The sequence below is a fragment of the Podarcis cretensis genome, assembly GCF_951804945.1.
Source record: "Podarcis cretensis genome assembly, chromosome: 3".
NCBI classification, from domain to species: Eukaryota; Metazoa; Chordata; class Lepidosauria; order Squamata; family Lacertidae; genus Podarcis; species Podarcis cretensis.
In genome coordinates this window covers 63,022,249-63,037,039 of record NC_137172.1, presented here as the reverse complement: position 1 = coordinate 63,037,039, position 14,791 = coordinate 63,022,249, and the positions used below count along the sequence as shown (strand labels likewise).

The 14,791-nt window shown below is 44.1% G+C and overlaps 1 protein-coding gene and 1 long non-coding RNA gene across 5 annotated transcripts in view; one reads left to right on the top strand and one right to left on the bottom strand.

The window, feature by feature from the left end:
• NHSL1 (NHS like 1) overlaps window positions 1-7,036 on the bottom strand; it is a 148,723-nt gene extending 141,687 nt beyond the window's left edge. Inside the window, exons 1-2 of one of the 3 annotated variants that reach the window (XM_079970929.1) lie at window positions 6,945-7,036; window positions 5,924-6,278 (exon numbers count right to left, since the gene is read on the bottom strand). In XM_079970929.1, coding sequence (XP_079827055.1) covers window positions 5,924-6,251 — 328 coding nt within the window. In that variant the 5' untranslated portion in view covers window positions 6,252-6,278; window positions 6,945-7,036. Of the gene's footprint in view, window positions 1-5,923; window positions 6,405-6,944 lie in introns of those variants that run through there. The other 2 variants (XM_079970936.1, XM_079970931.1) reach the window with 2 other exon arrangements.
• LOC307213480 lies at window positions 6,346-13,834 on the top strand. 2 transcript variants are annotated; one of them, XR_013837532.1, is made up of 3 exons: window positions 6,346-6,446; window positions 7,955-10,173; window positions 11,395-13,834. It is a non-coding gene; the product is annotated as an uncharacterized lncRNA (long non-coding RNA). The 2 variants fall into 2 exon arrangements; XR_013837533.1 differs by lacking the exon at window positions 6,346-6,446 and adding an exon at window positions 7,076-7,121.
• The last annotated feature ends 957 nt before the right edge of the window (window positions 13,835-14,791 follow it).

Here is a 14,791-nt window from a genome sequence, read left to right as displayed (position 1 = left end):
TTAAACTGTGTTCAAGATGAATATTATATAATGCATTTTCACATTTCAACCAATAAAAGCATTTCTGTACAAATTCTTCATTTATTAAATTTCAAATGGAGGCTTGCCTCAGTGCAGCAAGGCTTTGTACCAGTTTCCTGTTGGGAAAGGGTTTTTGTTTGAATGCAACCTTTTGTCCTGTTCTTGCTTTTAGCAAAGTTTTATCAATAGGAAAGGCTGAATTTCAACAAATAATGAGTCTTCTACTTAATGTATAATTACAAATTAAGGACATATAGAAGCTTGTTAAGTGTCCAATGAACTCTACTGAGGTTTTGCAATAAATAATTTTATGTAATTTGAACCATGCACCACACTCTCCAGGTAATTTTGTGGTTAAGTTGAATAGAGATGCAGCTTACATTCAGAGCACCAATTCTAGTGACTCCAGAGGGTCTAGGACAGAGCTTACTAAACTTTTCATGTTGGTGACACACTTTTTAGACCTGCATCCTTTTGTGACACAGTAATTCAGTTTTACTAACATCTTTTCAGCAGCGGGAGGAGCATGGGACCGTTCGCATGACACATCTTCACACTGCAGCTGAGACACTAATGTTTTGCGAAGCGCAAGTTTGGAAAGCTCTGCTCTAAGATCTTAGCATTACAGGAAGGATTTAAGATCAGGATGGCTGAATATTACTCCTACAGTTAAAATCAGGCTGTTGCTCCCTTCCTATAGGGCATCTCCAACGACCACTTATTAGTTTGACTTTAACTGTGTCTCATACTTCAGCCAATAGAACATGAGACTCTTAATCTCAGGAACATGAGTTTGAGCCTCACATTAGACAAAAGATTCCTGCATGCAGGGGGGTTGGACTAGATGACCCTCGTGGTCCCTTCCAACTCTATTATTCTACAATTCAGCCATGTCAACAAGAGTTTTCAAAGGGAAATGGACAAGACTAACCAGCAAAAGAGCAAGGATACAGAAGAATATAAATAGTTGTTTTTCTATTGAATTATATTGCATGGTGGATGCCATACAATCTTCTTCAGCGCTGTGTGAGTGTTTTTACAAGCAAATTTCTACAAGAAAGGAAGTGCTGTGGAGGATGGGCATAGAAGAGAAGATTCTTCTTCCATTCCTGTGCTTCTTTTTGTTTTGAATTTAACAACACAGGAAAGTCCTCTCACAGTGTTTTTCTTTGTTGCAGCAAGAGATGCAGTGAGCCAAATGGGATCTTCTCTGCGGAAACAGCTGACTCCAAATAAAACAAAAACAGTCACAGGTTGCATTGCACAGCATTTCCTTCCTAGCACTGGGTGGGTATGGAAGAGATATGAGCTCTACTCATCTCACTGCACGACACTGGAATAAATAGAAAAGGAAATATCCATTTAAAAAGCAGCTTTTCTGTAAACCTCCAACAATATATATAAAAAATATCTAGCAAGAATGGGTGAACAGGCAGAACCATTTAGCTTTACTTGGGTTTTCCCTACAGAAAAAGATGTTTATATAGCCATAATATATTTTGTACACAAATAAATCATGCATCCTACCCAGCGTCCTGTAGAATGACTGATTTCTAGGTTTCAAATACAAGAAGAAACATCTCATTTAAAACCCATGTTTTTCAAGGTATTTTTATTATAATTTTAAGAGGGGGAGAATAGGGGTGGAGCCAACAGCTCCAAGTTCCTAGTAAAAAAACAACTAAGTTTAGTAGACTCTATTATATACTTCCTTTCAAGACTCTATAAGTAAATTCAATCCAGCTTCAGTATTCTCAGAGAAACACACAAAAAGTCCTTTATTGGAAATGGATGAGTGTTCCAAGAAACAACTTTTACAACAACAACAACAACAACAACAAAAGGGTCAATTTGAAAATGCAAATGGAAGATGCTATTCCCAATATGTCCATAGCTGAAACAAAACTATTTTAACCACAACTGTGGGACCTCACAAAATGTCAACTGGCTTTCAGCAACCTCAAATACATTTTTTTTCTCCTCTCAGCATCTACCACAAGCAATAAGGACCCTAACTCAAGGATAGGTAAGCCTAGGACCAACAGCATACATTAAAACTAACACAGGGAATGTTTACAAACTTCAGAAGTTTAAAAGGCATATAAATTTGGTCAAATACAGTAGCAAGAGATAGATGCACAAGCATAAGCACAACCAAGTTGCCTATACTACAACTGTATGCTAGGATAAACCAGTACCATGTAATCATAATAAAATCAAATATATGACATTTAAAACAAGCCAAGTTATGACAGTGTGTAGATCATTATGCAGGTATAATATATTTCAAACTCTCCCTCCCATATCTCACATAAAGTAAGACAGACAACTTTGTGGAAAATATGCATTAATAGCCTGAATTTAGAGAATATACTAATGCACTGCCGTATTAACACACCTTGGCTGAGCCATAAGCCATGATTAAGCGAATTAGATGGTGCATGAACTGTGAGCTGGCCATGTTACTTCTGAACCAGTGCTCAAACAACCATGAGCTAAAGCCAAGGTTTGTTCTTGACTTCCCCAACTGTTTGTTTGGGACAAATTTATGTCAAATATAATGGACTGTATTGTAATACTTTAATCATTTTAATTGTTTTGCAATCGACAAATTGAAATAAAAAGAGAATTATATTTTAAGAAGAAGTGAACAGAGACACAATTTTTAGTGTAATGTAAGGGAAACAGCCAAATATCATCCTACAGTTAATGTGGCAAATTAAGGCTGAAAACTGATACCCATCAGAAAAGCTGACAAACAAGCTCCTCTACTCTCCTGAGCTCACTACCCTTCACCCATTGTAGCCTTCCTTTCACAGAGTGGGACAAACAGCAAAACTGCAGAAGGGGGAAGGGAAGAAAGGACACACACAGACTGAAAATTTGTTCACGGAGCTAGCAGGAAATGCCAAACACTGCACACAGGAGCTAACAGTTTCTTGAATAAAGCTGGAGCTTACAGTGGGAAAACCTTGTCATGCTCTACCTCTGAACTTTGGATGGCAGGGTCTCCGATAACACAAAGGAAGTACGACTTGTTTTGCATGTACCTTGAACAGTCAAAATGCACTATCCCAACACCAAGCAGTAATATTTGTATAATATTTCCATGGGAGCTTTCTCTTTTCAAAACAAACAGAACTCCATGGATCATGCAATTTTCTTCTTGCTTGTCTTGGAACTCTGAATAACCTGTACACATAAAAAGCAAACTACTTCATCAGCACGGTTTGCTAAATGTGGGTAATGTCTGAGAGGGTAAAATTAAGGAGGGGGGGCAGATTTGATGGTGAGATGCATGTAGAATGAGGCAAAGCACTAATACACATACATTTGATCAAGGAACATGTATTGAAAAAACGCAACGCATTGGAAAGTGTTAATAATGCATTTGTAAGCACACTCAGAACCAAGTCTCTTTATATTTAATGGGACTTATTCTCAAGAAAGTGTGCATAACATTAGTTTTTAAATCAAGAGTACTTTTTAAATCAATCACTTCTGTATGTTGTTAATTCAGTACATACAACATATGAGCCCTAAAGGTAAGTAGCGGCCAGCAACGCCTGACTAGAATTACTATTTTTTAATGGGTAAGATCAAGAAGGGTGCACAGTGAAGTATTCTGAGTGGTAGGTTTATTCATTAAAATATATGAATGGAAGTCGGAACAAGGACAGCTAGGCAGATTTTTCACATCACCTTTTGAAGCCAATTTTTTAAATTTAAAACCTTTTTATCCAACCATTCAACTGTAAGTGTCTTCGAGGCAGTTTTTTTTTTTTTTTAATTTACAACTCTGGCTCAAAACAGTAAAACAATATAAACAATAGTAGATTAAAAATGAGTTCAGAAGTGCAAACAATGATATCGAATAATAAGAAATACAGTTACAACCAAAAAAATACTAGTGTTGAATTCTAAGACAAATAAGACAAGTGTGGGCTGGTGTCTAAGACGTAAAGGTCAAGTTGTGCCAGGTGAGTCTGCCTATAGAAAAGAGTGTCCAGTGACCAGCCTCTGATGGGGGAGCTCCCAATGAAGACCTTTAGTTGCACATCTCAGTTTACAGGCAGACTCGTCCAGGACATCCCAGATTATTTGGGAATTTATAAACTGTTTAGTACTTTTAATGTGTTGGACATGTCTCTAAGCTAGGATAGATCTTTTATGTATAGTACTGAGAAATCTGTTGCCAAGGCAAGGCCCTGTTAACAGTCTGGCTGCAGTACAGTATTCTGAACCAGTTGAAATTTCCAAGCACTTTTCAAAGGCAGCCCCATGAATAAAATGATGCAGTAATCAAGCCTTGTTGCTACCTATACATGTGTGCCCACTGGCAAAGTAAATCTAGCATTGAGCATCCTCAAAGTAAACTCTGCATGGTTCTAACACGGAGAAGACATATATTGAAATTAAGACTTACTTGTAAAACTATCTGCGGTGACAGACCTATCAAGAAGAACTTAGCCTTGCCCAAAGATTTCCATGACTGGGCGCAACTTAACCTTGCCTAATGATTTCAAGGGGGCTTAAATGAAGGTAAACATACCTGGGTTGCACCTAATGTGTTCTTAATTTACTGAGCAGCATTCTTAGGGAATACTGAGACTTAACGCATCTTTAAAGTGAAAAATGTTCTTACAGAGAGACTGAATGCACTTTTACAAGCCTACTTACATGTTTTCCAAAACAATGTGCTTTATTATGCTCAGGGCTTGATTTATCAAGGGAATTCATGAAAGAGACACTCCTCAAATTATAACATTACCAAAGCAAGCTTCCTCTGAACTAATCAGGTCAAACAAGAACCACATTTCCACTAGCATCTGAGAAGTTGTTAAAAGAACTGGAAAGAGTTTCTCAATGAGCAACACAAATGGATTTTGAATCTGAACTGTCAGTGATTCATTCCTTTTTTCCTTCCACTGTTCTTTAAAACAAACATACACACACACACACACACACACACAGCATGCAGATGTGCAAGGGTGCTGGCCAGATTTTCCTGATTTAAAAAAGAAAGCCTTCTACTATGATCACACCTCAAGCATGCACTCTGCAAGCAGATAATCATGTTTGACAAACATATATAAATGTAGCTCACTGAATGCACACAGACCAAGTACCCATGTTGTGCAGACTGCCCTAACGTGTGAAGAGACTCTAATCCCAGAACAGACTCCAATTTCAGAACATTTTGGCCAACGCCCAACTCCATAAGAAATACCCCTGTGTGTGTGTGTGGTTTTTTTCCAAATACATTTTGCTGTAAGATTTCTGCCTGGGAGAGGCAGAGCATTTCAGCAATGCAGCCAAACCCGTGGAGCCTGCACCGATTGCAAGAGTCGCCAGCCTGACCCCTACAGCCCACTAAAAAGGTCCAGTTGGGGAGATCTGTTGCCCAGCCCGACTCTTGGGGGAGGGGGGCTCAGTTCTTCACTACAAAGTGGGGAAGGGGGTGGTCTACCTGCCCTCCAATTCCCAGCTGCAGGCAAGGGTGTCAACTTGGATAAAATATGGTAGGGCCCAGGTATGCCTTAACCTGCATAATCGAGCACAAGACGCAGTGCACGCAGACCATTTGAATGGCAGGGCTGGCTCATCAATTGGGGGGGGGGCAGCAGTCTCCTTAAATATTTTAGGGGGGGAGGCAAAGGGACCCCGGCCCCTTGGCTCCTATGGTTGCAGGCGAGACTTCCACCCGTTTTGCTGCCCCCTCCCCATCCCCTGCAGCCAGCCTCTCGTCTCTCAACGCAAAACGGCAACGAGGGGCTCTAGGAGGCGACCCGGGGCAAACCCACCACCACAGCCTGGTCTGAACTCCCGCCAAGCCAGCCAGGCAGCCGCCCACCGCGCCCTCCCGGCCAAACGGCTCCCTCCAGCCCCGTGAGAGACTTACGGATTTTGACTTTGCGGTGGTCCAGGCGGGCGGCGAGAGCCTTGAGGGAGTCGAGGCGGTGCTGGAGGCGCGCGCTGCGCCGCCCCAGGCTGTCCGCTTGGGTCTGGATGCCGCCGAAGACGTCGCCGGCGCAGCGGGAGAGGTCGGAGAGCTGCCAGAGGAGCGAGACGAGCGAGTGCGAGCAGACCTCCTCCAGGGAGCCGAAGAGGAGCCCTTCCGCGCCGCCTCGCCCGGCGGGCCAGCCTCCTTTGTCCCTCGGAGCTGCCGCCGCGTCCTCTTCCAGGCGGCACAGCCGGAGCGGCGACACCGTCCTCAGGGGGAAAGGCATTGCGCGGGCTCTGGGGCGAAGGCTGCTCTGCGGAGGGGAGGGAGCAAAACTTACATCCACCACACGCACAAGTCCAAGAGCCTCTCCTTTTTGTTCTCCTGCCTCTTTCTAGAAGACTCAGTAGTTGTTTGAGGCCGCGCGGGGGCTGCAGCCGTGAGCCCGGCCGGCCGGGGGGCCGAGGAGGAGGCGCCACAGGTACATTGCAAAAGGGAGCGAGCGAGCGAGTTCGCCCCGCGGGCTCCTCCGCCGCTGGTGCTGCTACCTCAGGAAGAAAAAGCACGGGGAAAGGGGGTGGGGAAACACGGCCGCCCTGCCCTGACTGGCTCGGGGGGGGGGGGGAGATCCAGCCGGGGACCCCTCTCGCTCGCCGCCGGAGACGGAGGAACAGGAAAAGGAGCCGCGTTTCCCCCCGGAGGAAGCGTGGGAGGGGGCTTGGAAGCGGCGCCGGAGAGCGCGCGGGATCGCGGGCTGGAGGGGAGAGGGAGAGAGCTAAAGCTCGCGGGGGGAAGAAGAAAGGCGACCCACCCCCGCGGTCACCTGGGATCCCCTGCTCTCGCTTTTCCAAAACGCTCCCAACCCGGAAAAACGAAAGCAGCCGAAGGGGAGACGGCGCAAAAGAACTCGACTCCACAGAAAGCTGGGAAAAGAAAATGTTTTCTTGGGGGGGAAACAATAATAAAGGCCGCCGCCTACCTGTAGCTCTCCAAACTGGAGCTACTGCCCCAGCTACTCCTTGCCTCCCAGCAAGCTGAAGGTGGAACTCTTCCCTCCCTCTTTTTCCCTCTCTCTCTCTGCCTGCATTCACTCTTTCCGCCGCTTGGTGTCCGAGGGTTACTTTCTCACACACACACACAGGAAGAATCACGGCAGGTATCATCTGGCTCCCAAATAATCACATTTTTTAAATCATGGTTGCCCACCCCACCCCTCCACCATCACCTACTGGGATGCTGTGTGTAACAGGTGAGAGAGAGATAAGAGTATAAAGTTGGGAGGAACCCAGCGGTGGGCAAAACGGCTACGGAGGCAACTGCTGTGGCAGTTCAACGTTTTCTCCGGCTTCTCCTCTCCCGCCCCCTTTTCTCTCTCTCGCAGTATTTATTTACGGTCCTAGTAACTATTTACCCAGCGGAGCTCGCTCCTAGGGGAAAAAATTGACATAAGATTGGAGCCTTAGGAGCTGGATTGTGTTACTGGGAGCAAAGAATAGTCAACACACTCAATTGCACCCAAATGTACTAGCCCAGTTGCCCCAATCTAGTTGTGTATTACTGTATTTATGTCCCAAGATTTATATATCATTTGATTGCAAAGCGGTTTACAAAAAAAGTAAAACAGTAACTTACTTGGTAAAAACAGTTCAACTATTATTTAAAACTTTTTTTAAAAAAATCAATTATAAACTAAACACCAAATTAAAGCACACGCCCACATTCTCCCTGTTTGGAGAGGCTTGCCTAAACAAAAGTGGTTTTAGCAGGCTCCCAAAAGATTACAGTAAAGGCACTGCCTGGTGTCAATAGGTGAAGAGTTGCAAAACACTAAAATGAATTTCTTACAAATGTGGGACAAGTATTATGTGGCACCTGTAACAGTGCCAGTTCTGCAGATCAAAGAGGTTAAGTGGGCATATATGGGGTAAGGTGATCTCTCAAGTAAACTGGTCCAGACTGCTAAGGGTGCCTCCAAATCCCATTCCCCAGAGCTGAACCAGGAGGATACCATGGTCAATGGCATCAAAAGCCAAAGAGAGATCAAGAAGCAGGAGCCTGGTTGCATTCTGCTTGTCTCTGTGCAAGTCAGATCAGCCTCTGGACGGATGAGTATGGTCCTATATTATTATGGACCAATTTGACATTTGGAAACAGTACCACCAAACCATAGGACTCAGCAGATAAGCTACCAGTAACTTATAGAGGAGTGAGAAGACTAGAACAAGGAATAACGACCCTATATCAGCTGGATTGCTCAGTTGATTAGAGCATGGTGATGATAACACCAGGGTTGTAGGTTTGATCTCTGTAGGGACAGCTGCATTTTCCTGCATTGCAGGGGGTTAGACCGCACTAGAGATCCTCAGGGTCCCTTCCAGCTCTATGATTCTACCTAAGCCTCTGCCTCAGATAGTGGTCAGACTCAGCTCCTCCACCCCAACTGTACCTTCCCTTGCCCACTGCCACTGAAATTGGGGCAATATCTTGGCAACTCCCGCTACCTGCCCACCCAGACACATTTTACACTGTCATTCAATAAACATCATATATAACTGGGAAGTTAGAGCCACTTAGGCCCAGCACATGCCACACTGTCAGGAGAAAGATGGTAAGGCCACTTCAACCCTTCTCCCTCTGTCTAACACTCAGGGGGAACCTCACCAAACCACACTGCCCCTCTAGAAGACTCTCACCCTAAGTGAGGGTCACAGGCCTGTCTCCCACAGCATCGAGCCTATAATTCTTTCCCTTGATTGACAGTAGGGAGCACCCCTGTTACTCCCTGAAGTGATGACCCAAAACAGCAATCCCTTTGGGTAGTGCCTCCTTGCTAAATGACCCTGCTGCCCACAACAGAGCCTGTTCATATTGCAAGGCAGGCTCTGGCCCACACCCCAGCTGGATTCACTCAGCCAGCAATCAAACAGTACCCAACACTGCAATCAGCACTCTCTTACCTGCAGGGAAATATCTCACTGGACAAACAAACTGATGCAGACAGAAAACATACACAGACCAGGCAAGAGCCAGAATGGTGCCAACCAGTCCCTCTGTAGGTCTGCTTCAAGATTTTCCAAGATCGTAACAATTATTCTCTTTGCTTCATTAATAGTTAAGAATTCCACTCCTGCCAAACTACCACTTCTACAAGGACTGAGGGGAAAACGCTCACCTGTCTGGTCTCCACTATAAGATTTCACAGGCCAGGAAATTAAGATTGTACGAAATGGGATACTGATCTATCCATTCAGGGAGCAAATTTTTTACAAAATGTACCATTCCTGGACAGGATGCTTAATTTAGAACTTTAGCATCAACCACCTATGTCCTTGATGGCTTTTACTAGCACATTATAGGTTTACATGTATGTATAAAATATTTATACATAAATATTAAAATTCAATACATTAAGTGTACTCTAGTACAGATATCACATAAATGAAAATAAATTTGTCAAAGCAAAATTCAGAATGGTGAATATTATGTATGCCGTATACTTTTGGAGGCAGTAGACCTCTGAAGGCCAGTTGTTGCAGATGACAGTCCAGTTCAACTGTAGTAATATATAATACCGTTGGCCGTTCAATTTATAAGAGTATTTCTAAAACTTTTTTAATTTGGACTTTAAAAAAACTTAGTTTACTACCTCCCCACTTCTGCATGTCCACAAACAAGCCAACAGTAGAGGCTAAACCAGATTCAAGACTGTAGTTCCATGCTGCAAATGCCTTGTGTTACTTACCACAGCAGCTGCATTACATAAGTGAAAGAGGGATCAAGTGTGATCCTATCCCCCACACTCACAGTGTTCAGGAGAGGCTAGGAATACACATTCAAGTTTTAATCTCTCTTTTATTTTTCAAAGAGCTATTATTCCATAAGAACTTTGGGGGATAAATAATTAAAGACACAAAGAAAAGAGTCCCATAGATCAACAAAAGATGAATGGCAAGTGCTTGCCCTGCTGTTGAATAGTGTACTTCATTAATTTATACTGGTGTAGTATCTAGTTCTAGGTAACAAAACATTGAATGGAAGACCTCAAACAGTACATAATAGATTTAGGGTCAGTTGATATGACTCATGGGGTGCATGCCTAGCAACCACCTATTTTCTGTCTATGACTGCAAAATATTTTTGCAAGTTCAGATGCTGATGAACCCATTGCAATGCAGTAATCAGAAGAAACTAGAGATCAACATGGCATTGTAAGTGATACAGCAGTAGAAGCTGCCTTCTTTAATTATTGTTTCACTCTGCATGACAAATTTCAGAACATGTTCAGCAGAAAAATAGTCGGCCATTCACCCAACATTTACATGAAGCTCAAAAGACTTGGGATGGTTAACAGGTGCAGGGCCCAGGAGACCGCCCCCACCATTTCTTCCTTAGGATTTGGGAGGAAACTGGCAGTGCCTCTTCTTCACCAAGAGGCTGATGTCAAGGTAGCATTGGGAAAGCTGTAGACCAGGGGTAGGCAACCTAAAGCCCAGGGGCTGGGTGCAGCCCAATCGCCTTCTCAATCCGTCCCGCGGACAGTCTGGAATCAGCGTGTTTTTACATGAGTAGAATGTCCTTTTATTTAAAATGCATCTCTGGGTTATTTGTGGGGCATAGGAATTTGTTCATTCCCCTCCCAAAAAAATATAGTCCGGCCCCTTACATGGTCTGTGGGATGGTGGACCGGCCCATGGCTGAAAAAAGTTGCTGACCCCTGCTGTAGAGGATGTGGCAGATCTGGCTTCCAAGGTGTATGTTGCAGCTGTTGCTGCTACTGTGGCGGCGGTAAGTGATGCATCTTGTCACCCATGGCGGTTGCCTCACCTTGCCTCATGGGTGGACCAGTCCTGGTTGTATGCAACCAAGTAATTACAAAAGAGGAACTCACTTTTCCCAAAACCCTCTAGAGTTGATTTGGGAGTGGGCATGAAAGGTGATGATGGAAAGGAGAAGTTCCACTCACACAATGACTTAGTTAGATTTAACCCCCCCTTTTTTTTAGTTACTGCATTTTACTTCCACTGTTCATGTCACTTAAACCAGCTGTGCAGTATTATTACTATTATCAGTGGGAGTGTCTTCAATCCTGCAAAACAAGTTAGGCACCCTCTCCTGCACCTTCCTCTCTGCCCCATCTTTAACCTTTCACCTCAATCAGATGGGAGTGAATCTTTTGAAAAGAAATGTTATCCTCCATTTTACTCTGAACGGCTGAAATGTCATTTTATTTTTTGGACACTGCTTCATAAGTTTGCTGAAGCAACACAGATAGCAGCATTATATAACTTCTATTTAGATTTGAAAGAGGGTTTCCAAATATGTAAAGCGGGGCTCTGTAGGTATGTCATGCACCCACCTACAGAATATCCATCTTGTAAGGATTCCGTTTCATTGCACTGGCCCTCATCCAGCCTGTTATTGTTCTCCAGGCTCTGATCCAGCTGCTTCTGTGCCTCACCTGATTCTGATGGAATGGAGTGATAGATCTGGGTGTCATCAGCAACTAATATAGAACAGAAACTTACATAGGGATCAGGCCTCCTCACATGACTTAAGCTGTTCTGACCTATGAATACTCAAGAGGCTTCTTAAGTTTTAGCTGGTCAAAGAAGGAAACTACATTATTTTTACATGTTCAATAGTTACTGCTGATACACTGTATGGATTTTTGTCAGTAACACTATGGCTTGGATGCTATGTTCCTGTGAACAGAATTCTGCTCACACAGCTCCAGGGTGGGAAAGCAATTTTTTACCCTTCCCTATGCAGCCATGGAAATCTGCCCTAGAGAGTTTAGCACCCTCTGGAACAGTGCAGGAAGTGGCACTGGAGGCTGTGGGGAAAAGAAAGAATTGTGGGGCGGGGGACCCCAGAGGGGCAATGTAAGATCCAAGCCTATGTTGTATATTGACTAGATCTGACATTTTATTTTGCCTTGGCTAACACTGAAATCAATATGTTATTAAGAGGAAGGAATTATGAAGCAAATGTTATCTTTAAAATAGAATAAAGGTCTTAAATGTGTATTAGAATGACTTTTAAATGGTGGATTTATGTGTGTTGTTGTGTGAGAGAAAAGAGATTAAATGTTTATAGTTGTGAAGAAAAGCTTTGAAAAGGGACAAATGTGTAGTAAAGGCAATTAAGTATGACCTCATCCCATGCATTCAAGCATGGTTTTTTTTCCTTTTTCCTGGAAGTCTAATATTATTTTCTAGTTTTTCAGGTTCACTCCCCTGAAGGTGCTACAGGTTTCCCATTCTCCCCCCTTTCCCCCCCTTTTTTTTTGAAGTGGAGGACACCAAGTACCAAGCCAGCTAGGAGGCCCTGTTTAAGAGAGAAAGCATATTTTATTACTGCTGAGTGGACAAAAAAGTGATCAAACCAGCAGCAGCAAGTCCAGTGGAAACACACCAAAAAGAAACAAGAAATAAAGCTGATACAAGAAAACTTAATTGTCAAAAGAAAAAGACGGAGAAGCAGCAGCAGCTTACATTCAACACATGCTGAGGTAAATCTGTTCCTCAGGGGTCATACAGAAATTCTGTGAACATGTTCCAAATCTCAATGAGGCAACATCAGCTACAGCGTTCTCTGATGTTTTCCCATATCAGTGTTTTATGAGGTTTTCTTTGTAATGCCGAAGTAGCAGGGGGAACAGAGGCCCATAATAATGATAAATGCAGGCATCGATTACACTGCTCTCCCAACAGTATCCCCCGAAGTGTAGCAGGTCAGTTGTGGATTTGGCTTTCTGGTTGTGTTGGACACTTACCAATGAGTACTGAAAGATTCACACTAGGTGTGATTGTGGTTGAATACAACATGCTTGTCACAGGCAGGGAGGGGGACACTAAATGGAAGGTTTTAGGATGGCCACCATTAGGACTGATCCAAGACATTTTGGCACCTGAGGCAAACCACAAAATGGTATGGTCTGTTCCACCCCCCCCCACTCCCGCCAGGGAAGGGATGAAGATCTACATCAGGAACAGGGGGACGGTACTCAACTCAGCATTACCATATGGGAATCAATGGTCATTGTGGATGGGTAGGGAAGGGTCTCACTCTAAAACACACTGGCCAGGTGCAGAGCCCAGAAATCCCCAGAGGGCAGCCCCCACCATTTCGTCTCATGCTGTGGGAGGAGACCAAGAGTGCCTCCTATTCGCCAAGAAGCTGCTATAGAGGTGGCATGGTGGGGACTGCTGAGGAGGCGGGAAGGAGTGCATGGTGGTGGCGGTGGCAGCAGCAGCAGGCAAGGCATTCCTTGGAGACTGGACCTGCTACCCCGTAGATCCTGCTGCCTGAGGTAGTAGCCTCACCTTGTCTCATGAGTGGGGTGGCCCTGGCCACCATGTACATGAGTCTCTGGGCCACTTCAGAAGGCTTTACAAATCACTCCACAAAGAGCAGCCTGCAGTTCTCGGAAGAAAGTTAACATCTGACCTGCGCTTCCTGGAACAGCTGCTCCGTTTCAGTAGCAATTGATGCCAGCATAATAGCTGAAAAATATGACACTATCCTCCTGAAAACCTACTGCTGGAAAGTGGTAGCTGCATCTAGGGATATACCAAGTTGGAAGTTACTTCTTCCACAGTTTTATACTTGGGGATGGTTGGGTCACTTCACTTGGAAAAATCTGAACAAGTGTTTAGGCAGAAGCAATGTGTGTAGCTGGAAAATATGGTAGATTTCATTACATTTACTTCAACTCAAAACTATAGTATGTGCTATCTTTGCAACAACTATTTAATTCACAGTTTATCTCTTGATGTGTCGCTATCATAATAAGGTTTATAATTAACTGGGACAGATTCCATTTTAAAATCCAATGCACTTCTGCCACAGGTTTCCTGTCTGTCTTCCCTTCCCAATATTGGCATAAATTGGCTAAGCAAACTCTTGCATGGAAGAAATAGGGGGGGCACCACAATGCTGCAGCACAGCGCAGGATCAATGCAGGGTGAAGTAAAGGGCAATAATTTGTGACTGCAGTGAAGTGGCTGCCTGAGGACTGGCCTACCACAAGTTCAATTTCCAGAACTGTGTTGACAATCCTAAGTAATCATTTCCATAGAGAGCAACAATTACACCCAAAATTACATACTGGACAGTACTACTCCTTTCCCACTCTAGCAGTATAAACATGAATTTGGCATTGTTGTTTCAAATTCTGAGCAGCAACTAACTTGGTTAGAGCACAGATGAGCCAAACTGAAAGCCACATTTGTTTATCTATCTGCCCCATGCACATAAAACACGAGGATAAGTCTATTTTTTTTTTTTGTAAGAAAAGATGCCTATGGAGGAGGGGAAGTGAACTCTGACCCATCTTCTCCCTGTGCTCCATCCCTACAGGCACTTTTCTCCCCATGCTGGCTCTGATACCAAAGGGTCAGCCTGAGACGAAAAGTGTACGCAGCAATGGAGCGTGTGGCGAAGACGGGGAGGAGGAGAGGAAAGGTTTCATTTCCCTTCGCTCACATTCACCTTTCATTCTAAAAATTAGATGCTTCAACTGAATCTTGGAACAGATGGACATCGTCAGGGTTTTCCTGCAGCAACTCGGTAACTGAACACCAGTGCTTCCTGTTAGTGGAAGGGAGCGTAGGAGAACTGGCTCTAAACACTTGTTTGGCATTGAATCCAGAAGGGTTTGCATCCGAGTGAACATGCGTACGATCGGGATATTCATTGCAGCGCTGGAAGCAAGCAAGCAAGAGAGGAGGAGTGCTATGAATTCGCACAACAGAAGAAAGAGAGAGGAGAGAGAAAAAGAGGTCAAGGGGGCATCACTGTAATGGGGAGAAAGAGCAGCAGCAT